General features: G+C 35.5%; 1 protein-coding gene across 2 annotated transcripts in view; it reads right to left on the minus strand.

The window, feature by feature from the left end:
* The window catches only part of LOC131431223 (facilitated trehalose transporter Tret1-like), a 254,167-nt gene that overhangs the window by 202,668 nt on the left and 23,913 nt on the right, over positions 1-27,586 (minus strand). For both annotated transcript variants that reach the window (XM_058596816.1, XM_058596815.1), the window contains exon 2: positions 13,068-13,967. In XM_058596816.1, coding sequence (XP_058452799.1) covers positions 13,068-13,136 — 69 coding nt within the window. In that variant the 5' untranslated portion in view covers positions 13,137-13,967. The remainder of the gene's footprint in view (positions 1-13,067; positions 13,968-27,586) is intronic.

Below are 27,586 nucleotides of genomic sequence, written 5' to 3' on the forward strand. Positions count from 1 at the left end.
CATAATTTCACCAAGTCTCCTTTGCAATTCCATTGCCTTTCCAATTTATAGTTTAATAGCAAATAAAAGGATAATTATAGGAGCCATTATTATCTTCGAGAGAAACAAATGTATATAGTTTTAAATTTGACTGGGAATTGTACCACTTATGAGAAAACGGCTCCCCGATACGGATTATTTATTTTTAAATTTTCACAAGTCAACTATCTTGCTTTTTTTTCGGAACTGGTAAATACCTAACAATCAATTTGCATCGCTTCAATGTTTGCAAAAACTATACAGCGGTGTTGGAAACATTATATCACCCTCAACGAACCGGAAAACGCTTATATCGAATGCTGTCTAAATTTAGTAAACATTACAGTATCATTTAAACGTCTGGTCAAAAGTTTCGCTTATCAACCCGGCAGCCAGCATTTGTGGCAACCAGAAATCAATGGCATGGAATAAGCTTTTCTGGCGAGCGACTTTGCAATCGAATTATCATACTGTCCTCAAGCTCGCGAACTATATACAATTTGAAAATTCTGCCCACCCAGAAGGATTGAGCTGTAATGATGATGAGAATAACCATATGGACGGGAAAAGATACGATAAATAAAACAACTGACAGCTAGCTTATATTCCGAACACCGATAGGCTTATTACTGGATCAACTATGATTATGACAAAGACATTTTGTTTGAAGAATACTATATTTGAGCCGGTCGTTCATGTCCCTATTTCGTCCTTACCGAAAATTTGCCCATTAATAAAATTTTTGTTACAATAAGTGTGTTGAGAAATTTATATTGGATGATTTCTTCGGTTACAAATTGCTAGTGTTAGGATAAATATTAGAGAGATACTGCTAAGTAAGCAACGCTTATAATTGTGTTTTCTGACCATCTAAGCAAGCATCTGCTTTTGAGTTGATGCCATATGGTCTTTATCGTCCACACTCTACTTTGAACGTCTTTTTTCTATTCGACTCTTGACAAACTAAGTAAAGCACTAAAATGAATTGTCGTTTGCTAAATCTTCGAGCGAACGCATACTATACTGGATAAATTGAATGTTGAATGTTCTCATCTGCTTAAAGAAGTATCAAAACAACATTCGGCATATTATAATAGCATACATTGTATTTTTCGCTGATTAGCCTATATGTAAGAGTTATATTCATCAAATCCGTCATTTCGTCGAGTTTTGTCGTGAATACGACTTACATTACTATGGGACGCCTTTCCTAAATTTACCCTGCACAAGAATAAGTAGACCTTAATCGTGAATAATAACTGTTGTACTTAACCCAAGAGCATAATTTTTTCTCCATGCTACCAAAAATATGATCAACAATTTGTGATAAAATTTAAAATAGTAAAAACAACCACAAATAACTCAATATTATACACATTTAGGGGTTAGCCAAATTTTGTGCTAGGGCACATAACCGTTTTCATTATTTGTACGTTTCGTCTTTTCTGACGTGACGTCTTGCTTAGCGGTTCAAATTGAACTGCCGAGTTTAGCACTCAGCAGTTCAATTTGAACTGCTCTGCACTGATGAGTCAAAGACGAAACGTAAAAAAATCAATATTATAGTTTTCTAGAATATTTGGTATCAACGAATATTAGAGAGAAGAGCTCTTAACGCTTATTTGTCGTTCTCATGTTCGAGTGACGATTTTGATGCAGAGTGTAGGTGCACTATGACAAGTCTGGAAGTAAAGAAATGAAACCTTGCGCAATTCACACAATTTATCAACTTATGAGACCGATGTTAGTTGTTCACAAGTGTGATGAAACGTATTAATTTTATTCGAATTCACGACATCTAGTTATGTCTCTGACATTACGCACTCACATTTCTTATCGTTTAGAAAAACCTTATTTGCAACAACAGACGAGTGATCTTAATTGAAGAAACTAGTTTTCGGTTCCTCATGAATAATTCAAGGCGAGACGGGGTTGAGTGTAACGCCTGCTTAAAAGCAATCCGAGGATTTTTTAATTTTTTTCCTAACAAGAAATGGATTTCGATCTAAGCAAACAATGCGAAACAAATTTCTTATCTGTGTTTATTTAAGATGTAAATGTACACTGTCTTACGGGCGGAGCGGGTCATTTCACCTAAAGTCATCTCGCCGAAAGTCGTTTCACCTAAAAGGTAATTTTGCCGAAAGGATCATTTCGCCGAGAGGGCCACCTCATGAAAGGGCCATTTCGCCTAAAGGGTAATTTCGAATATATAACATAATTTATTAGAAAACTGCAAATTCTGAATAATTGATGTGGGGCAGCCACATAACCAAAGCCAAGAGGGCTCGGTGGCACAATGCCGCCAAGGTGACGTCAGCTGAGTTGGCTGCCGACACGCCGCAGGAAGCATACAAACCTATGACCGCCTCTTTTGCCCAGTCTACTCAAAGCTAGGTTTCATTGCTTCAGTTAGGTCCGAACGAGCGGAAGCGAGGTCGGATAGCATACGAACCAAAATATGGGACGAAGCCGCATTAGATATTTTTTCATTTGCACTTAGTTATCGGAAAATACCGCAAACAATGCCTGGTAGATACACTAATAAAGTCAATAAGTTTTTTGGGAATTCCGTTCTGAGAATCATGAATATACCTACAAAAATTATTCAAGTCTTTCTGGATTATTTCAGAAGTGCGATTGTATGTCAACAAAACGGGAGTAGACATAATCATTTTTCATTTGTCTATTTTTAATCAATTCCAATCACGATATTAAGACCAATAAAGAATTCGGCGAAATGACCCTTTCCACGAAATGGCCTTTCATCGAAATGGCTTTCGGTGGTATGATTTCCGGCGAAATAACTCTTTCGGCGAAATGGCATTCGGCGAAACGGCCTTCGGCGAAATAGCTTTCTGTCTTACGGCATTATGTTCTATCCTTAGTCAATCGGATACTTGATTATGCGACTCGCTAGAAAATTTAAAAATAACAAATCTTAGCTATTCATGCTCAATATGTGGATGTTCTATTGACACAATGTCAAGAAAAAAAATAGAAAAATATTAGTCATTTTTTTAAATTGATTAGTTAAAGTCTCGTACAACTAAAGATTGCTTAATTCTTTGTATTTTTCTCATAAGAACATTTATTTCTTAAAGCAGAAATAACATAAGAAATTTTTGTATTGTCGGTTTTGTTTTCAAAGCTACATCTCACGTTTTATCATGTTAATAGCTCAGCGAAGATGCACGTATAAAAATAGGTCCAATGACTAGCACTTCAATTTAATATGCTTTTCCATTTAGTTCCAAAAACCAAAGTTATTTAATTTAAGATTTTGTGCGCAAATTTACTTTGATGCAAATTTAGTTTTTTTCCACTTACTCTAGATGTGGTTTTCTTTTGAATGTTACGTGTTTTGAATAGAAATACATGTTCAAAACACTTCATTTTCTAGTGAAAATGCACGTATAGCACTCATGTATGTAAAAAACACTTGATTTGGTCAATCGTTATTCAATTGAAATATACACCGAAAAAAATGTGAAATTCATATAAAATTCATAGAATCTGGTGGCAATTATGTATCTTACCGGTTTGATGATCTTTTCAAATAAATGTACCATGATTTCCACAGTTCTAATTCATTTCATTAGTTAAGTGGAATTTTCAAGAATTTCATGTGTTTTACATATAGTGATAGTTTGAATACCACTGCATATGCTACCCAAACCAATCGAATCAGTGGAAATTTGTAAAAACAGTACACTCTTCTGAGCAATTCCATCAAAGTTCAAAATTTTATTTATAAATTCAAATTTTGGATTTTTTAGACTTGAGCTTGAGCTTGAGCTTGAGCCATCACCCCTGGTTGCCACTATGTTACTGATCGGGATTAGCTGAAATTGTACAGGGAATTTCTAGATGATCTGACCTGGGACTGGTAAATCATCCTTCAATGTACATTTTCTGGTAATCCTAGAATTCAATGATCAGTACCGGCGCCGTCCAGGCCCGTACGTAGATCGTCTAAGGAATACTACTGCGCACTCCACAAGTGTCACGGGAGAAGGATATTTGTTAGTAAAATTCAGTATTGGTATTATTCGCGCGCGACTCAGTATGTTCCGGTTTCAAGATGCTCGGATGCACCACTAAACTCACTGACTTCCCGAGTGAACGTTTCAACAATATCCTATATTGAAGTCCCGGGAAGTCTACGTGATACAAAATAAACGAGTGAATTGGATTTAGACAAAATAGTTTTTTTTTTTTTTTTTTTTTTATTTTTTTTTTTTAAATAACTATTTATTGGAATATGAGTTAAAATTAAATTATTAAGATTTAAATTGGGTGTTCAGCCACAAGTGGTGACTTTTCAGCCCTGTTATATATATATATATATACAAGACAAAATAGTTGATTCATTGCATTGACATATTCTAAACAGTTGATATTTTAATCGCTTTTAAATCGCTTTATTATTTTAATTATTTATTAAAATTATTAATTGGTTATATTGGTTGTTCTGGGTAGCCGGCTACCGAGAAACATATAATGTTATCTCTGTTATTAACGTTGTAATATCAACTGATTTGCGCAATAGTTGATTTTTATCATTCAGTTGATAATCCTGAAAGACAATCAAATGCATGGAAGAAAAAAACATTCCAAATAAAACTTTTCTCCGGAGCTAGACGGAAATTGATAGGTTGAATGAAGAGATAATTTAGTAAAATAGAGTAATCAGAAGTGAAACATTGAAAATATCTGATAACTAATAGGAAAAAGGAACTCCTGCAATGGTCGCCTTTTACGACATGGATCTATTCTTGGTTCATTTTTTCCGCCGGATTCCACACGGCATCTAGGCTGGTACTGTCCGGAGAGAGCTATTAGGTATTATCAATCTCCTATTGGACCCCAACCCCTTCAAATTTTGGATTTTTCAGACTCGGGTTAAACTTCTTATGGCCAATGGAGAAAATTCTCATAATCGGTTTACAATTTTGATTCTAGCCTTCCTTTTTGTTAATTTAATAATATAAGTTTGAAGACACACTGCTTAAGCTCTAAGATGCTAAAGGCGGCCTAGTCTTACCAAGCCGAAGCAAAAATTTATTGAATATTTTCAAAAAACAATATATTATAGAAACAGTCGGTCCGATTGACTTTGAGTCTTCGGCAATTCTCTATGTGTACACTGAAAAAACATATTTTTTGTTTTTTATTTTATTTTATACATCTAATTCTCTAGAAACAAAATAGATCCAGGTTTCATCAACCGTTTCCAATCGACGAAAAAGGTCACCGAAGTTCGCAGTAGCATTGCTAAAAACCGCTTCCGAAGTGTGTTTGCGTTTGTATTTTTATTCCAGAGTCGCAGAGTGTGGGTACGTCGTATTCAGCGGGGTAATTATTTTTCATTTACAAAAGCGTGCTTAAAGTATGGCATGTGCGCTCAGAGCTTTTACGTGATGCCAAAATGAAAGGCTGCATCGTAATGAAATTTCATATGTCTGGCTAAATATGAGTGGACAATAAGGAGCAATTAACAGCATAAAAACTGGCAAAATCAGAATCGACATTTTCCAAACTGATCGAAACTTGGCACACGTTTTTCGAATGGATAACAATTTGTTTCGTACGGATGAAGGATTAAAAATATTATTTAAACAAATATTAGAGAGACGTTTTTTCATAATTTTTGTTTTTCTGTTGGTATTCATATTTTTGAAAAAGCTATTCAACTTTTTTTCACAGTGTATTTCTTTTCAAGAGTGTGCAACGATTTTCTACAACTTCTTCTTGGACACTATTTTTAAATAATTTACACTTTCCGAGTTACCACGATTTGAAGAAAGTGCATGCAAAAATATTTACGCCCTTTTTAAAAATCAGTCTTGAGTCGAATTTGTCTCTGCATCCGTACAAAAGAAATGTTCTGTCATACTGAAAACGTGACAAAGTTTCATCCGAATCGGATTTTCATCCCATCTAGTAAGAACAAAATTGAAAAAACGTATCCGTACATTGACAAGATAAAATAATTTTCATTCATGGTAAATCTTTGAGTTGGTTTACACTTCCAGTACGATCTGGTGATAAGTCATTTCTAATACTTTTTTGAAATCGCAACACAACCCATGATGCACATTCCATTGATTTATAACGCCCACTTAGGATTCATTAGGTATTTCTACTGTGGTTGTAAATCACACCATTTTCTTTTTGTTTTTTCCGTTTCAAGTGGTCTTCTATCAATTATGTCGCCGCCATTATCGCATTCGTAACTTGGCAGAGTGTTGCTGTGGATTGACTTGAAATCATCGTACGCTTCTTCGTACGGTTTCAATTTCATGTTTAGCATACTTCACGAAATATGCAATTCTTGAAGGACCGACATAACGAAATGCTCTAAATAACAGATGAATCGCTCTTGAATATCTTCTCGAAATTAATATATATTGCTAGATAAGCATTAATAGCCTAATCGAGTTGCTTATTATCTCCGTACAACTTGTTCTGATTTTCGCACTTTACTCCCGCTCTATTATGGAATGAAGCCATTCTTAAGCATTTGAGTGGATCCATTTACTAACGAAATCACCGAAAAATGGTTCTTGCCACACTCAGACTCTTTTACGATGCATTTTCAATTTCAATTATGGCGATACGGACCGGACAAAAGGATGGGCAAAACTTGCTGCTAGCGCAATATGAGAAACAAGATGGCTCGTTTGCTCTTTGGGTTTACTGGCGGTGTTCTTCTATATTGTTAGAGCTGCTGGCAAACGTCTTCAGGCCGGTACTAAGGCCTGACCAACTATGTTTACCGTCAATCAGATACGAAATATATATCAGCTTCAAGTTAATTAGAATGTAGCAGAAAATAATTGACGTTAAGTTGTTACTTGTTTATTTTGGATCACAACTTATCGCTTCGAGATCATTAATTTCTGAGGCAATTATTTCTACGATAATTAATATAATTACCGTTTCGTATTCGCGTGGACTGCCAAAAGCAGTTGATGAAAAAAAGTAACGCAAATGAAAAAAAAAACACCTCTTCGAGTACCATTTCTCCAAAAGGAATATTTTCAAAATCATCACTACTCAGGAAATTATTTAAAAGCTCCAAACATTATTAAACAAAGAACAAAATAAGATATAAACATTCACGTGTTTTTCTCAACAGAAACTTTCCAGCAGAAGTGCCTTTCGTTAAAACTAACCCTCAATAATTATTTTTATCCGTGAAATCCACAGCAAGATATCGTGTCGCAATTTGATCGGAATCATCAGGAAATGTGATTTGTTAACAAAATTCTCGATCCTCACTTCATAACTGAGAGGAAAACAACTTGAGTATCAAATACATCTGGATGAATGGTTTGCAATTAACTGCACCAGTCGTGTTATGACGGCAGACAATGTTAAACAATCTTAATAATGACAAAAGTCTTATGACTACTTCATTTGGTGAAATCAATGGCTATTTACTTTGAAGCATTGACGATGTTTATTTGCAAACACTGTGCATTCAAAATGCTTCTTGCCGGCCAATTAACAACGTTTAAGCGTTTGGGCAGATTCTACAGCTAGAAGGATTTGAAATGATAATACAACGAACTTAACCTTTTCTCGAAATACCCTCATGTTGTTGGACCGATATAGCGAAATATTCCTTGGTTTAATGACGTTTGGGGAAGTGATAATTGAAATTTCCATGTTGATTAAAAACTAACTTTTACTGACAAAATTTCATTGCTTCTAAATTCCCTAGTAGTTGGCAAAAGCGAATCTGAATTCAATTACAAAAATCTGAAATTGTTACATAAATAAACAAAACTTGCTTTTCACTTATGAGTCCTCACATTTCAGAATCGTTCATTGGAAATGTGAGGAAGATTAGAGAAATAAAATCCATTTTGTCATTAAAAATATATGTAATCTTATGAAACAGCCATTTTTAGCACATTTAGTTTCCTGCAAATCTAATTCATATTTCCACATAATCGCCAGACACTTTTTTCGCATTTTTCAAGCCACTGCACCAGCTTCTTTCAACCCACAGCAAGAAGCTCACTGCCTGCGAGTTAATCCCATTTTCAATATGAGGAGCGATACCATAGCCTTTCACGTAGCCTACCTAGGTTCGGTTCCCAACTCCGCATATAGCGTAAAAAAAACTAAACCGGAGAGACGACCACAAGGTAAATCATCTTTTTAAAATTTTTAATAGCGTCAATCGAAGATCAGATCGCAGTTTTCGGTCCACTAGAGAAACAAGCTTGAAGCATGAGCCAACATCTCTTATTTTTCAAATAAGCCTCGTATTGCATTAGAATGCTAGCCACTTCACAAATCTGCATACTAAACGAGTTGTATTCAAGCATTGTTTAATGTTCATATGTACAACTAAGGGTTGAACTAATAAAGGGCTATTCATGCGGAGTAACTACGCATTATTCGAAGTGAGTGGATTCAGCACATGTCGCCTTGTAATGATGAAATATGAATTCCTTTTGACTGAGATATGTGAGTGGCTAGCTCAATAAATGTACGTTTCTAGAGAGAAATATATACATCCGATTGTTTGGCCGTCTACTGAAAATGACTACCGATTGGAATAGTTTTGAGGCAAGTTTAGAAATTATTTTACTGTTTTTTCCGAAGCTTCCGAAATCAAAAACCGAGAACCAGCATAGCCGGAATCGGGTTGTTTGGTTTTCTATTGACAATGGCTACCGATTGGAATAGTTTCGAGACAAGTTAAGAATTTTTTTACGTGTTTTGTTTCGCCGCTTCCAGTGACGGTATTCAATTTCTAACACACATCCCCATATAATTCCGGAACCGGATGTCTGATCCGGATGAAGTTCAGCAGTTTTCTATGAGACTATGAAACCTTTCATTAGAATCTAAGTTTGTTGAAATCGGTCACGCCATCTCTGAGAAAAGTGAGGAAGTAAGTTAAAATAATTTTTTTTTCGCTTATCACCCTGTAACTCCGGAACCGGAAGTCGGATCAAAATAAAATTCAAGAACTTTGCATAGGGCAATTGTACCTTTCATCAGAATCTAAGTTTGTAAGAATCGGTTCAGCCATCTCTGAGAAAAGTAAGTGCATTTGTTTTCATTATTTTGCACATATCACCCTGTAATTCCGGAACAGGAAGTCGGATTCAAATAGAATTCAGGAACTTTGTGTGGGGTTACAAGACCTTTAATTTAAATTTAAGTTCATGAAAATCGGTTCTGCCGTCTCCGAGAAAAGTGAGTGCAAAGAAATGTTACACACACATACAGACATTTTGCGTACTCGACGAACTGAGTCGAATGGTATATGATACTCGGCCCTCTGGGCCTCGGTTCAAAAGTCGGTTTTCACGATGATTGCATAACCTTTCTATATGAGAAAGGCATAAACAGGTAAAAGTATTTTTTCCATATCAGAGGTTCACGCACTTCTCTGTTCAATGTCGTACAAAGTAGAAAAAATTATTGTCGATTGGCTCACATACATTTTTCAATTATGTGAACGGACTTGTTTCTCAGAAAACGTGCTTCAATGACGTGGCTGGGTGCGAGTAAAATAAAAACAAAATATATCTTCGAAACTGATCGAAGTTTTACTTTGAAACTTCGCAGATAATATATCTATAGAAATACGATTTTTAAAAAAAGTACACCTTAAATCGAATGCCAATCATCGGATTGTTCGTAATAAAATGATTTTTTTTTTTAGATTCTATAGTTGACCTGCTAGATTCGCATTGCTTCAAATGATCATTTCGAGACTTTGGGAAATTTTGAACAACTTCTTTCATCTGAACTAAAAACTACTAAAGACTGTCCCAGAAAGTATGGACGTACATTGATTTCGCTGTAAATAATTCACAAGTGTTAGATATTCAAATTTTATTCGATATACTGATAATATTAGACTACAACAACAGAATATTATTTTCAACATTTGCTACTTAGCCATTGTAGACTAGCTGGCGCACCTTCTTGCGAACGTTCCTCATTAAATTCCGTACAGACTTCTTGGCGACAAGTTTTGACACTTTTTTTCAATCTTTTTCGAACTGTTGAATGGTTTCGGCTGCCGAGACATGTTTCCTAAGATGTGCCTTCGTTAATGCCAAAAATTCCTCAATTGGTCGAAGTTGTTGGCAATTTGGTGGACTCATGTCTTTTGGGACGAAAGTGACATTTTTGGTAGTATACCATTCTACCGTTGATTTCGAGTAGTGGCAAGAAGCAAGATCTGCCCAGAAAACAACAGGATCCTTATGGCTTCGAATCATGGGTAGAAGTCGTTTTTGTAAACATTCCTTGATGTATATTTCGCTGTTCATTGAAGCAGTGGTGATGAAGGGTTTCGAAATCTTACCGCAGCTACAAATTGTTTGCCAGACCATAGCTTTCTTACCAAATTTTTCGACTTCAATCGATGTCTCGGACTGGTTTAACACTTGCCCTTCTCGCACCGTATAATATTGTGGTCCCGGCAAGGATTTGCAATCGAGTTTCACGTAGGTTTCGTCGTCCATGATTATGCAGTTCAAATTTCCAGCAGGAATCGTATTGTACAGCTTTCGAACCCTCGGCCTGATCGATGCTTCTTGCTTCGGACTACGTTCTGGTTGTTTCTGCTTCTTATAGGTTCGAATATTTAAACGTTCTTTAGCACGAAGAACATTTGACTTCGAAGTGCCCACTTTTTTGGCCACATCCCGAACTGAAACCTCCTTTTGCTCGAACGCCTTCAGTATACGTTTACCCAACAGAGGGTTAGCAGGACCTTTTTTTCGACCCGTTTTCGGTTTATCCTCAAAGGTGTTATCCTCACCGAACTTCCTGATTGCATTTCGCACGGCTTTTTCACTTACTCCTTCCATTTTTGCTATCTTTCTCAGTGACAGTCCGCGTTCTGTGCACCATTTGTACACAAGTTTTCGACGTTGTTCTTCTGAAAGTCCACGCATTTTGAAACAAACTAATGAAAACGAATAAACAACTGCACAAGTAGTTAGAGAAGAGTGTAAACAACTAGACGCAGCCATAAAAATTGACAGATTCTGAACCATTGCGAAATGGCAGCGGTTTTTGGTTGCGTCTATACTTTCTGGGACAGTCTTTATGAAAATACATCTTTTCTAAACCGGCAGGAATTTCAAAACAAAACTTTTAACTGTCGAATCAGTAGTAGACTTCCTTCAACAGCCCATTTGAAGTTTTCCTTGTTTTCATTTTACTGAATTTAATTTGTGAGTGCCATTCATATATGACAAATTTTTGGGAACTTCCTTTGATAGGCTTTCACCTTCCGTCTAGAAAGCAATTTCCTTTGATCGTTGCATTAGGCCTTCGAGACACTTGGATCTATTGACTGTATCACGATAGGTACTCCAAAAACAAGCAATTTCATGCTGTTTTTCACATTGACTTCCGTTATCAAACGAGTCGATTCGGATACATTTATGACGACAACAGCACTGGGGAAGCTGTTTTTTTTCTCCAATTGACAAACACAGCCCAATCGACGAAACGCAATTTCCGGAAAACTCATATCGTACTATTTTGGAATGTATCAGGGCAAACGTGCCAATATTCATCTCATAAAATTATCGCATTGCATTCGATATCTGAGATCCGATTCTGAGCTGTAATCAACTCCAAAATTAATGTGAAGAACGCGGAGTACTAATTCAACAGCGAAAACAAGAATTTGAAACAAAAGCATATGTTTTCATCCCATTCTTTGAGCGACACGAAAAGCTAAAGTGAGTATGGGTACGTTCACCCTACGATCTATCGAATCGCTGCATGCGTTGGACAGTGCTTCGTTCAATCAAACAAGTTGCTGCAACTGCATTTGAACAAAATTGAATGTCGATTGAACGTTCAACATTTTGACGATATCACAGACTAATTGCACTCTTATGTAGAAGTTTCCTTGAGCATGAGAAGCAGAAATAAATCCTGAAAATTGCTACGGATTCCCGTGATAAGAACTAAGCACTTCAACATGATAGTACAAATTTTACACAAGCTGGGAGCAAAAAATAATAATGCTTTGAAGTTTGCCAATGTTTTGTCGCTTTGTGGCGCCAACATAAGCCCAACAGAAACCCGGCACTAATAACATTAGTACATTTTCCGACACTAACGAGTCCCCATAAGTTGATAATGGGGTTTTCTTTTCGCTAGACTAGCTGGAGCGGTATTGTATCCTCCAGACGAGGGTTGGAAAAACTTTTCAATATTCTGGGCTTTTTCTTTCGGAATCCGTTCAACCGCGATAGAAGTGCTTACATAACAACAAGCTCAGGATACAATTTTCTTATCTGATATCTTTCGAAATTATTTCCCCTCCTTCGTACCGTGAATGGAGTGACTATTTTTATTCTGGTTGCTCATCAAACTTCGAACCCGGTATGTATTTCGAGATGTATTTCGAGATCAACTGAAATAATTATCTTTTTTCCTTCCATCTGTTAACATTGTTCAATTTTGCTGTATAACTTTTTGAACAAGTTGTTTTTGGAAATGTCACATTTGTATGACCCAAATTCAATCAAGAAAAAAATTAAAACAGATCATGGAAATGTATATAGTTTAATTTGGTGCGTTGATTGCGAAATTTTAATTACTCCTACCACAAAAGTTCAGTTTTTCCATTACACGTAATCAACTGCCTGAGGTGTCATGTAGTGCTATGTAGATGGAAATCTACCATTGGAAATCACACAGTTGAACAGGCTTCAGGGAATCAGCACTTCAATGCACCGCTTTCAAGCTATTCTCGTCCGTAAAAAAAAAACTTGTCGCCATATCTCCTACAATTCATAGCTGTTCAGAACGAGAAACAATGAAAGCACCGGGCAAATAAACCCGTAGCATTTTGTGTGGTTGTAAGTATATAATGCGAGTTGTCCTTGATGCAAGGATTCAAGTGACGTTATGATAGCGAAGGCCATTTCTGATAGATCTGTTGGTTTAATGTAGCTGTATTGATGCATAATGGTGATAGAACCGCAGAGAACATTACGCATGACATGGTTAATAAAACAGTTATAAAATTAACTTACCGTAATCCTTCTGTTCGCCATCATTGCGTCACGTTCATCATTCCGTCGTTTACCGTATTCGGTATACATTCTGCTATTCCGAAAGATACATGCACTCTCCAGCAAACACCTTTTGCATACGACTTTGCCTTTAGAATTTGTGTATCACGAGCACTTTTTTTTATTACCTCCTATTCCCGTCTCACCCACGAGCCATTATTAGCAGATTTCTAGCGGAAACACGCTTTATCTTATTTTTATTTTCCAGTCGCGTCCTGGTCGGGACGAAATACCACGAGCACTCCACACGTTTTCGTCAATTTACTACCTTTATGGAAGCTAAAATTGCTACTTTTACACGAAATCGAATTTATTTTTATTATATTCCTTTACACACAAGCAAATATCGTGCACACCGAGAGAATTTTTTCACTACTGTTCAGCTAAGCTAAGTACACGTTAGAAATTTTAAACCGGAAATATTTGAAAAAAAAGGTTTTTGTTTCACTTTTTAACAACCGGTGCTGGCTAGAGAATTCGGAAAATTTTAAACGTGCCTACTAACAGCTAGATAATAGAGATCAGAACTTTGAATTTCTTCGTGAACATCCTATGTTCATGGGAGGTAGGATATTATGCTTTCCGCAGCACATATTTTCTCCAAACATGGGAGCAAACTTTTATCGTCGATTCTTCCGCTTTTGCACTAGCACTCATCCCCTCGTGCAGACTAGAGATACATCCTATTTACTGGTTAAACACTTTCACGATGCTTCGACCTTCCCCTTGACTTTCAGTCTTATATTTTTACGGTTGTGTTTCGATTCCTTAGTATTTTTTAGGTCATGACGTTGTGCTGGTACTAGTGACTGCCGGTTAAAGGACTGCTCTCATACTTGCTCGATCTTTCGCTCTCCCTGTCTGCAATGAAATAAAAATACGGGTTCATTTTCCAGGTTCAACTACTAACCGTGCAAAGCTAGAACCAACAACCGCGGAAGGAAAAAGGTAACAAAATAAAAAAAAACTCTTATTTTTCTTGTCATTTACGCTTCGATGGCTATTTCCGCAATATCCTTTTTCATAGCTGCTTTCTCCTATACTGTTCGGTGTATTGATTTTCAACCTTTTGGAGTAGGGTAAAGTGTTATAATATGCCCCCCTTAAGAAAACATTGAGATATTTCGAAGTGTATTGATATATTTCCCTCGAGAATGTAAGTATTTCATTGAATACGGATGAGGAACATAATTTTCAATGACTACAATAGAAAAGATGAGAATTGATTGATACAAACACATTTTCCAAAACGGCTACATTCTTAGTTTTTTTCGCTCGCCTCGGACATAATGCCCCAGCAGCCGTAAAATATCTCTCACAACAAATCAGTGGCATGACACACAACAAAAGACATTTTATCCCACAACAATGATGCATTATGCTTCTTCAAATGTCCATAAAGTTACACAGTATGTCTAAGAAATGGCGGATAAAACAGCTATTTAGTCGAAGCAAAACTTTACATCGAAAAGCTGCCAAATGAAATTTTTAGTTTTTTCATACTTTCCTGCAAACGACAACCATTAAACTTGCATAGCAGAAAGATCCTACGAAAAGATAGTGTTAGTGATAAAACTTTGGTTCAGAAAAGTCTTCAATGCTTAAGAAAGGAAAGGGGGCATTTTGGCTAGCAGGGGCGCTTTATAAGATTTTCCCCTACCTTTCGATGGAGTGGACAAGCTATATGTAAAGTATCGATGGAGACGAATGTTGCTGCTTTTTTGTGTCACGTTTCTTCAGCTGAGACTTACAATTTTTGTTTCGTTGTAGTTGATGAGTTCATGTTAAATATTTACCAGGGGCTTCTCGTTTAAAATCTCGATCTGTTGTCATCAGATCAGATCAAATATATTTATGTATATTTCATTGCGGTTTGGTGGTTGAGCCGCTCTATTCAAAACTTCCACGCTTCAAAAACGGCGATTTTAATATTATTTACAAAATGCGCAAAAATCGATCGAAAAATCATTATTGACCGAAACTGATGCACAAAACGACGAATGATGGTGAAGCAGTGGAATGTCCCTCAGAAAGCCATTTCCGATCACCTGAGAGCCATGGAAAAAAAAATTCAAAAGGTTGGTAAATAGATTCCACACAAACTGAACGAACGGCAGACGTAAAAGTGGAAAACTCTGTGCGGAATGCTTTTTTATCACCACGAAAGAAAGAGTTTTTTGCATCGGATAGCAACCGATGAACCAAAATGGATATGAAACGCAAAAAACACAAATGAATACAAAATGCAACAAAAATCATGGGTAACGCTAGGACAACCATCAATGCAAGACCGAATCGTTTTGAGAAAAAGAGAGAATGTCTAACTCTCGGTAAGAGAGAATGTCTAACCGCATAACACAAAGCAAGCAAACTATCTTCACGGGGCTAGGAAGTGATGAAGATTATATGAATACAAACACGAGAAAAGGTCCTAAGTGCAAATGACAGTTCCTCTTGGTTTACTTTTTCTTTCAATTGTTACGGTCCTATAGGCAATCCCTCTCTCTAACTCTACATAGAATAACGACTGAACCCATCGACTTTCTATCTGTAGTTAAGATATTGTTGGAAAATACATGCCGTAATAATTGAAAGAGTGAATAAACAAAGAGAAACTGCCATTTGCATTTGAGATCTTTTCTAATGTTCATCGAGCTCTATTCAGATTTCGCTAGCAGACTGATGACTGTCTCTTATGCTATGTTCACACTATGAGTTAAAACAGGTTTTAACTCTGGTTTCATGTTTTAAGCGAAATAACATGTTTTACTTTTGCGTTATTTCATATTCAGAAACGTCACATTAAAACATGTTTTCCCGAAATAACATGATATAATTGTCAGTAAAGCACAACCCTGCTAGCATTTTCCTTCACTTTTCGACTATGTCAATTGACAAGCTGTTCAACAACGGCAGTTTTCCATCAAAGTAGCCATGTAATCATAATAAAACAAAACTGAAAACTGGTACCAAAGTTGCCAGGTATACCGATTTCTCGGAATTTATACAGATTTTTGACCTCTATACCACCATACATATATGTACTCCCAAAATACCGATCATTCACGGATCACACAGATAAGTACCGATTTTGGTTTTTAGCTTGAATAGACATGAGAAAAGGTTGTCGTGGGACCTTTTTTTTTTGCTCACCTCTTGGTGAAATTTTCTATTACTTATGTAGAAGAGATTCTGATACCGATATAATACAGATAGATTTTTGCGCCGAATACAGATTTTTGGATAAATGACCTGGCAACGCAGATAGGTACAACCATTTTTCTTAGCGTGAACAGTGCGGTTTTAACTTTATATTACTATCGTTAAAACATGTTATTTTCGGCCGGTGTGAACATAGTATTAACCAGTGCAGTAAAACTTTATTCAATTCAATTGAAACTGAATGTGGAACAAATTGACGATCTCTCCACTGCAGTAAACTTCACTCTCTGACACACACAATGTTTGCTGACGGCCCGAACGAGCAGCATTCAGTTCATCACTCGTTTCTCTTCAATCGAGGCTCAGTTTAATTACCGTCAGTTGATCTCTTGAAGTAACAAAATATCTCTTTCAATAGTGTGAGAGCGGCCTTCAAATGAGGTTCATGTAAACATTCGAATTGGTTCAAGATAATTGATGAAAGACTAATCACATAGCTGAAATATCAATCACATAATACACATAAATTAATTGTTTCCTCCTTCATATTTCATTTTTAATACTTTACTCCATTTATAATTCTATTCGTTCGAATCTGCTTACTACCAAGAGCGAAGACAATGAAGCAGTTATACTACTTGGCACTTGAAACTGAGCAAGCAAAACTTCAAATGACTAGGTACGATTATTCAACTGACGATGAATTTTGGGAGCTTCACTTGAAAATGACAGCAAAAGTCAAATGAATTAGTAGGGATACGCTGACGGTCAACGGCCATAAATCTCATTTTCATCTTATATTATTCGATTGAAAATAAAATTTTACCGCACTGCTCTTAACTGTCGAATGTTTCTTCGATGTCCAAATTTGTGTGCACTGGCACCGATGGGGACATGTGTTTTTCACAGCTCTCACAGGTCATAGCAATACGCAATGAAAATTCAATAGAAAAATGTTCAATGCGGGATACTGATTAAAAGACTTCATTTTTATCCTATTGGTTGATTAACTATCATGCACTATTTCAATTAAACGCTATTTAGCAGGAATTTTATTTACAGAAACAACAAGAGTGCAGGAACTGAGTAAAAATTTCTGAAGTGGCCCCCCTATTTTTCACGAGGTAACCGATTTTACAATAAGTGTTATTGTTTTGTAGTATTAGTATCTACAAACATGTTCGTGAATTATTTCGTCGATATTCGAATTTTTTATACTATTTTTAGTTACATTAACATTTATATACCTTTTCATTGTAATGCTTCCTGAAACTCAAGTTCTCTTTCGAATTATACGAAACTTTGCAAATGGATAAACAACTATTTTTGGTATAGAATGAAGAAAAAATTGTTCAAAAATGTTCAATTTTACTAAAATTTCTACTTAAATTTTCCAAAGAAATCGATATTGAAGTACATTCTTCACGCGATTTTTGTCGCTGTTAAATGCTAAAATGTTGCATATGTTATTGGTTTTCATATTCAACAAAAAAAAATTGTGCGATGTCGTCGGTGTGATTGAAGTGAGCTGCGACAGGTTTGGACAAGTAGGCATAGAAAATGATTTTTTGCCTTTCTCATCTCAACTTTTTTAAATTGTAGTATTTCGATGAATTTTTGGTGTAATATATAAGAGAAAATGAATAATATGGAAAGGGCATCATTACAGCACTAGGTAGATTTAAACAGGTTTCTCTATTAAATGTACGTCAGGAAATTTTTTAATTACATATTATTTCACAAGTTCGATTCTAGATTATTCTATATTTTCTGGTGGTTTGAACAGAACATTTACTACAAATTCTTCGTTGTCGGAAAAAAAACTTACATTCGCGTGTAGTTTTAATCATTAATTTAAGTTTTAAGTTTTAATTCATTACGTTTTTAAATCGATGTTGCTCATTCGTTGTCTATCCTGAATGTCTGGTTCGTTTATCATGCAAAAATCGAAGTTTATATGTTTGAATAAATCCTTTACTCAATTGAATAGATTATTGGAAGTTGGAATTCGATTGGTTTTGATTTGATGCAAACTAACTTTACACGCGTGTCTTTTCACGGTTCTTCCAAAGCTAACTTTTTTCCCATGTAAGGCTGCGAAAGAATTCCACTAGGTCCTAATTTTATAATCTTTCTCACTAAGTGCAGTAAATGCACTGAACTTGTATCGTTAATCTTTTTTCCGGAATGATCACAAACTTTTGCTTTTTCTTTGACTATTTTCACGTCCAAACCACACGAAAAAATGAAAAAAAAATTGTGAAATAATATGTGATCAATAAATTTCCTGACGTACATTTAATAGAAAAACCTGTGGTAGATTAACCTAGTACTGTGATGATGCCCTTTTCATGTTATTCATTTTCTCTCATATATTACAGCAAAAATTCATCGAAATACTACAATTTAAAAAGTTAAGATGAGAAAGGCAAAAAATCATTTTCTATGCCTACTTGTTCAAACCTGTCGCAGCTCGCTTCAATCACACCGACGACATCGCACCCTACCGAACCCTGCCGCATCATGCCGATTCGCTCGCGCGGTGCACTTTGCATACAGCGCGCGTATAAAACAAATCAAATATTTCAAAAACCCTATTTGAGCACAATTATTTTTTTGTTGATTATGAAAACCAATAACATATGCAACATTTTAGTATTTAACAGAGACAAAAATCGCGTGAAGAATGTACTTTAATATCGATTTCTTTGGAAAATTTAAAGAGAAATTTTAGTAAAAATGAACATTTTTAAACAATTTTTTCTTCATTCTATGCCAAAAATAGTTGTTTATCCATTTGCAAAGTTTCGTATAATTCGAAAGAAAACTTGAGTTTCAGGAAGCATTACAATGAAAAGGTATATATGTACTAATACTACAAAACAATAACACTTATTGTAAAATCGGTTACCTCATGAAAAATGGGGAGGGGGGGGGGCACTTCAGAAATTTTTACTGACTAGTTTCTCTCTAGCAGCCAGCAAACGAATCATTTGTTTGTTTGTAGTATTTGCTGAAATCACCAGATTACCATTGATATATATATATATATATATATATATATATATATCTATATATATATATATATATATATATATATATATATATATATATATATATATATATATATATATATATATATATATTTCTTTATCACTTTCTAGCCACGTGAAGATAGTTTGCTTGCTATGAATTATTTTGTGAGAAGAACGACATTCAGACCAATGAGAGAGAACATTATATTCACGGCTTCTGTGCTTCGTGAAGAATCTGATACCAGCACACTGTACCATCTGTGTATATGTGTAATATACTTGCTTCCATTAGCGTTTTGTTTGTGTGGTTCTTTTTGGCTGGCAAGGCATCCTCTATGTGAGTGGTGGAATTGTTCGCTCACAATGCCTTAAAAACCGGTGAATGAATATTCCAAACCCTAGTTCAGTGAGACCAGAAGGGAATAGTGTACTATGAGCTTCAACAAACGATCAATTTGAACAACGCATCGAACTCAAATTAATTCGCACCAGAAAGGGCTCAAAGACATGGCTAAAACAATCTGCAGTATAACAACACTCCTCCACATTCAAAAAAGTGTTTCAAGAACCAATTTCTACGCTTAGTTTGGAACTTCTGCCGCATCCGCTATGTTCATCAGATGTGACGCCTTCTAATTATCATCTCTTTTCAACGATGAGGCCCGAGCTGACCTTCAATTTCTTTACGTTTTGCCTTCGGCTCATCAGTGCTTGATACGATTCAAATTGAACCGTCACGCGAAGACATCGAAACAAAATATGTAATTTTTATACAAACCAAAAATTCCAAGATGTTCAAATTCTGCGGCAACCAGTAGTCGGTCGCCACAAGTTTTCGCTCGAGACGTGAGATAGGATATGGCACCTTGTGAAATATCCTTAAAGGATCACATAAATTGTGTGAACTTGCGTCTGCTTAGCGGTTTAAATTGAACTGTTAGGCGGAGGTGGCGGTTTAATTTGAACTACTTTAACCACTGATGAGCCGAAGGCGAAACGTGAAGAAATCGTAAACGAAATATGTACTTTTTGTACAAACAAAGCACTCCTAAACGTTCAACCTCTCCAAACTATCGAGGATGTACAAATATTGCTCGATGGATGGATGTCAATGAAAGGCGGACATTTTGTTCGAGATTGTATCCATCAATTGTCGAAGTTCTCATTCTTGTCAAATTGTCATTCTTGAATACTCGATTGTTTTCGGTTAAAAAAGGCTTTAGTTCATTTTTTTGCTTGAAAGAGCGGCTCACCATAGGATATTATTTCTGGATATATTTATATTATTGAAAGAGTATAAGCGTATGTGTTAGTGTTTTAAGAATACGTAAATAGTAAATTATACTATAAGTTGTTTTCTTAAATTTAACACGAGTTTTTCATTTATAAACGTGACGTGAGCGAAATAATCGACATTTTGTGTTTGAGTCTTTGTTAAGACGTAGAGCCGTGTTGAGCTAGTTTAAGATATGATCAGTACCTAACGGGGAAAAAGATTGGAAAAATTACATGCGAATACAATAATGATTTGAGAACCGCGAAAAAGTTATCGCAGGGACGGGACTCGAACCCGTAGCTAACTCCTAGCCAGGAAAATTGTTTTACCAATTAAACTACCCTGCATATGAAAACACATGAAGAGAAAAATTTGAAACAATCGAATTTTCCTCGAGTGGCATATTTATGATTCGTATTACAGCTAACAGAAAACAGAAAACAGAAAACAGAAAACAGAAAACAGAAAACAGAAAACAGAAAACAGAAAACAGAAAACAGAAAACAGATGAAAACAGAAAACAGAAAACAGAAAACAGAAAACAGAAAACAGAAAACAGAAAACAGAAAACAGAAAACAGAAAACAGAAAACAGAAAACAGAAAACAGAAACAGAAAACAGAAAACAGAAAACAGAAACAGAAAACAGAAAACAGAAAACAGAAAACAGAAAACAGAAAACAGAAAACAGAAAACAGAAAACAGAAACAGAAAACAGAAAACAGAAAACAGAAACAGAAAACAGAAAACAGAAAACAGAAAACAGAAAACAGAAAACAGAAAACAGAAAACAGAAAACAGAAAACAGAAAACAGAAAACAGAAAACAGAAAACAGAAAACAGAAACAGAAAACAGAAAACAGAAAACAGAAAACAGAAAACAGAAAACAGAAAACAGAAAACAGAAAACAGAAAACAGAAAACAGAAACAGAAAACAGAAAACAGAAAACAGAAAACAGAAAACAGAAAACAGAAAACAGAAAACAGAAAACAGAAAACAGAAAACAGAAAACAGAAAACAGAAAACAGAAAACAGAAAACAGAAAACAGAAAACAGAAAACAGAAAACAGAAAACAGAAAACAGAAAACAGAAAACAGAAAACAGAAAACAGAAAACAGAAACAGAAAACAGAAAACAGAAAACAGAAAACAGAAAACAGAAAACAGAAAACAGAAAACAGAAAACAGAAAACAGAAAACAGAAAACAGAAACAGAAACAGAAAACAGAAAACAGAAAACAGAAAACAGAAAACAGAAAACAGAAAACAGAAAACAGAAAACAGAAAACAGAAAACAGAAAACAGAAAACAGAAAACAGAAAACAGAAAACAGAAAACAGAAAACAGAAAACAGAAAACAGAAAACAGAAAACAGAAAACAGAAAACAGAAAACAGAAAACAGAAAACAGAAAACAGAAAACAGAAAACAGAAAACAGAAAACAGAAAACAGAAAACAGAAACAGAAAACAGAAAACAGAAAACAGAAAACAGAAAACAGAAAACAGAAAACAGAAAACAGAAAACAGAAAACAGAAAACAGAAAACAGAAAACAGAAAACAGAAAACAGAAAACAGAAAACAGAAAACAGAAAACAGAAAACAGAAAACAGAAAACAGAAAACAGAAAACAGAAAACAGAAAACAGAAAACAGAAAACAGAAAACAGAAAACAGAAAACAGAAAACAGAAACAAAAACAGAAAACAGAAAACAGAAAACAGAAAACAGAAAACAGAAAACAGAAAACAGAAAACAGAAAACAGAAAACAGAAAACAGAAAACAGAAAACAGAAAACAGAAAACAGAAAACAGAAAACAGCAAACAGAAAACAGAAAACAGAAAACATAAAACAGAAAATAGATGCATGGTATTTGAGTTGTGAGAACCTGATTTTCATGTTTTCGTCACCATCTTTGCAGTCGTCAATTATGTTCGAAAAAAAGCATAGAACAAGTTTAACCAAAAATAATGTCGATCAAATCAAATCAAATGAGTTCTATAACGTTAATTGGTAATTGGTCAACTCCACTTCGTCATCAAAACAAATGAAACAAAAACTGTAATTTACATTAACGAAATAGTGCATAGGTAGAAAATCGAAATGTATTATCTGTTTTCTACACTTGATGGCATAAAATTTAAAAAAAAATATTACCACATGGCCTCGGTATTTTGGGATATGCGTGGTGTTATATTTATCGACTATCTTGAGAAAGGAAATACCATTAACAGTGAATATTACACAGCGTTTTTGAAGCGTTTAAGGGCTGAAATTGCAAAGAAACGACCGCATCTGGCAAAGAAAAAAATGTTGTTTCATCAAGACAACACACCGTGTCACAAGTCAATCAAAACAATGGTAGAACTACGCGAATTGAACTTCTAATTGTTCCCACATCCACCGTTTTCGCCAGATTTGGCTCCTAGCGACTACTGGCTGTTCCCAGCCCTGAAAAAATGCTTGCCGGTAAGAAATTTCGCACGAATGAAGATATTATCGCTGGAATTGAAGTCTATTCTGAGGCAAGAGATAAATCGTTCTACATTGATTGCGTTGCTCTTGATGGAGATTGCGGTGATGAATAAAGTTAATTGTGAACAAAAAAAACGTGTTCTCTTTGTTAGGCCCGGGACTTTTCAGCCCGGGACTTTTTGTTAATTAACAAAAATAATAATTTTTTTTCTGGGCTTCTTTCGCAGCTCTGTTTTTTGGCACTGAATCCTGTGAGAACTACTGGTTCAGATGGTGTGGGGATATTGAATAACGCATGGTCCGCCAGAACTCAATATTAAGCCCTAGAATTACCCTAGAAGTGAGTCACCATTAAACCTCCGATCGAAACAACAACGCAAAATCTTCGGACAAAGCTACAAGTGGATCTGCTGGAATGAATAAAACTTGCAACATCAATGCACGCTAGTTAGATCAAATCAATCGAATCAAGCTGCTCTCGTTTGAACACACACACAGGTACGATAGATTGAATTGCACATACCATCCAATGAAGAAAAACGAACAATAATAATCGTAATTGCGAACGAAGCTATTCAATTCACATTGATTAAATCAAATTAATTCAATTTCTCTGGTAATTCATTGTTTAGATATGGAAAAGGATCACCAAGTCGGTGGGGGCTCGGCCGTTTGCATGGAAAGTACAATCCATCCCGAGGGTCCAGTGTGAGCATTTTATAGTGCTCGTTTGAACCGAAGTTTAAACTGTTCGATCTATCAAATAAAATGAGTTCTGCATTTGGATCCCGAGAGAATTTTTCCGACTGTTTGAAAACTTACAGTAATCAATAAAATTTTAATTAGGGTCAACCAGCTGCCGGTGATAGATATTGTTGTTAATGTTTGCAACTATTGCAAAGCTATTCTCACACTTGCCTTTCAAAGCTAGATAGCCTGACTATTAGACTCCCAGCGGAGTGATCCCATTCGTTCTGACAAATGACGCTACACCCATTCTTTACTAAGTACCCCTGCAGGGGCCAGCAAAAGATAGATTCAGCTGCTTTGCGAAACTGGTCGGTTGTCTTCGCTAGAGCCGAGCACCGGGCTGATATGCGCCTCGAGACATGACAAGTTACCAGTCTTCAGGGATTAATGTAGTGCGAAATTGATTGGACTCGTTGGCAGCAGTCGAACTGAATGAAAAGGAACGACTTCTAGTTCACTGATGCTCAGAGCAATTGGCATGCCGTTTAAGCTGGCTTGAAAACGCCAAAACGGAAATCAAGCACGACGCACTAACGACGATAGGGGATTTATTAGCATTGGGCCTCTCGAAGGCTGTCTTGTCGAATAAACCACCGATCGATGTTTGCTAATGTCGATATATTTGTTTTCAGTTGGAAGATTTTTGTTTTAAATATGACTAATTCAATTTTTTGATCAAATGAGTGTGTCGGAATGTCATTTTAAGTTTCGGAAACTTATACAAATCTAATGCCTTTCTAATATTAACACAAAATACAATTGACAGTTGCCAACTGTAACGGCAATTGTTATTGTTACCTGTATAGTAACCGATTTGAACTTAGTTTACTATACGTGTTTGTCGAAATAGGTATAAACCACATAATAATGTATCTCATACAGGTACAAACAACACAGTAGTATACATCTGTGCACATAGGATAGAAAATTATAGGTAAAAATTCAAGGTATTTCGAATATAAAAGCACAAGTTAATCACGATGATGTTCAATCCATATTCTACTGATAAAGTGAACAGTTGTGCTAAGTTGTGTTAGAGCAAAACGTGAATATGAACACTTCCATCAGGAATAATAATAAAAAACCAATAAGTACAAAGCAGGTGCGGTTCCGACGTCGTCAGCAAAATCGCGCTGAAGCTACGTATGTCAACAACGGTCTGAAACAGACTGAAAATGGTTACGTGAAATTACCCTACATTCGTCGTAGCCCGACCGAACGGATGTCCCGTAGCTCATCCCCAGGACCAGAAAATTGTCAGCATTGTGAACACAACCATCGAAAACAGTGCTGCATGTATTTAGGCGATTCCATAGAAGATTTATTGGGCTACTCACACTGGTTGAGTGAACTCGGAAACGATCATTCCGTGCAACACCAAACAGGTGTACGCGGAATTAATCACGGAGCGAAAGATTATCTTGATTCACCGTACGTACAAAAAAGAGACAGTGCACCTAAGAATACGTGTCATCTATCGAATCATCGAACCTATAAAAAACACAGCAACGAAACTGAGTTCATGCACATGCCTGTCATGCAACCGGTTGTGTATGTTCCGTCAATGAACTATCAACCTCACTTCGTACCACAGTTCTACCAGGTACCAGCGTACAGCTACTATCCTCAAGTCTACCAGCAGCACTATTGTCCGGTGCAACCCACGTATGTTCCATGTTTCCCACAGTACATAGGAATACATCCGGGCGAATATCCAGCGACGCAAATGCTACAACAGTTTAGTCAGCAGTATCATATGAAGAACTACTGAATAAGGAAGCCAAATAGTGATGTGTAATATTTGTATAGTGTATTATAAACTGACAATGTGATAGTAAACATATTCGATATGTTTCATATTTGTCGCAATTTTTAAATAATCAATTTTATTCAATTATCTCAGAACGAAGGTTTTCAAAATAGTGTTGTAAACCGAAAATCATAGATTAAAGAAGCTAGGCTTAGAATCTTATTTTAGGAAATGAATAAGATTATAATGAATTGTACAAAACTCACAATAAATACAGCATTTTAAGCATTAAAATTTTGCTCTTCAACTTTACCCACGCTCTTTGTTTACACATCCCTGAAAAAAGTATTACCTTTTTTTCTGTGAGGCATAAAAAATGGCTCCTGTTTTTTTGTTTCGCAAAAAAAAACACTTAAAAACTGAAAGTGGAAAATAATGTCTAGAAATACCATTAGAAATGAGGAGATTTTGAAAAAAAAAAACAAAATAAACCGAGTCGGATATTCTGGGCGTTTTGCGCATCTCCAAGACTGGCATTAGAGATAATTAAATTAAATAATCGATTTCTATTTTAAAGTCTAATCTCAGTAATTCACATTTATTTCCCAAAATCAATAGTTTGGGGAAAGAACAAAGCACAAAATCGTGAAGCATTTTTAATACTTTAACATAAAAATCATAACTTCGAAGTTTCGCAGTAAAAAAAAACATTTGCATAAAAACCCGCTTATCTATTAAAAAACGTGATTAATCCACCTAGCAGTGAGATGATACCTTTTTTTTATCAATCCGCATGTGTTTTTTGCATGAATATCCTTCGGTGTTTAAGTTTTCATTACATTATTTTAATTACCGTCGTTTTAAGCGACAATTTGAGATTGTAATCACTCATTACTCTGTAATGTCGAAACTGCAAATACAATCGAATTTAAATCTAGTAGTGTGATAATCGACTAAACATGCCATGATATGTAAGTTCCACTTTAGAGTTTACGGTAATTTAAGGTACTTCCAGAGCCGGTATTCAGGAACCAGCATAACCCAAACCGATTCGTATGGCCATATGACGAATAAATTACAGTTTTGAGTACAACTTTGAAGCTTAATTGGATAAAATTCAATAATTTTTGTATGTATGTATAAAACTAATTAATTTTGTATATAAGTTTAATTCAATTTGAATTTTTGTTTCTGAAATTTGATTAGGCTTTTTTGAGAAAACGATTGAGCTTTGAGAAACGATTTTATACTGGAACCGGAATTCGAAAATCGGTATGGCCGAAGTCAGACAAAATCCCCTGAAGAGCTGTATAGTTTCCATTTGTTTCAAAATATTTGAAAATCAGTGACGACATCTTTGAGAAATCATAGCACGAATTAAATTTTTAGGTGCCTTCTGAATCGACAACTGAATACCACTAAAACTGAAAAAAGTTAATTTTTTTTTATCGACTATTCAATTCTGCTAACCCAATAAACCTGATTAATTTATGTGGAATAGACATTTTTATACTAATCACCCTGTATCCCCGAAACCGGAAGTTGGATCTGACTGAAGAGCAAGATGTTTTAAAGAATCTTGAAACTTTTCATTTGCATCTTAGATGATTCTTAGATTTCATTTGAATCTTAGATCGGTTCAGCCATCTACGAGAAGAATGAGTTACACAATTTTGATTTCGTTTCATATATCATCCTGTAGTTCCGGAGCCAGAGGTCGGAACCAAACATAATTCAGGAACTTTGTTTGGGAGCATACGAATTTTCGTATGAATCTGAATTTGTAGAAAAGAAATTTTCAGAGAAAATTGAGTGAAATTATTTGTCACGCACGCATTTGCTGATCTCGACGAACTGATTCAAATGGAATATGGATGTTATGTTCTTCCAGCATTTATTGCTGTAAGTAGTTTAAAACAATATAATTAAAAAAAATCTGCCATCATCTGGTTTATATATGTCATATTCGAACGATTATGTTGCCAAAAACGAGCCGTGCTAAAATCGGTCCGAGGCAAATTGTCATGAAAA

This window comes from Malaya genurostris, chromosome 2 (assembly GCF_030247185.1).
Source record: "Malaya genurostris strain Urasoe2022 chromosome 2, Malgen_1.1, whole genome shotgun sequence".
Lineage (NCBI taxonomy): Eukaryota > Metazoa > Arthropoda > Insecta > Diptera > Culicidae > Malaya > Malaya genurostris.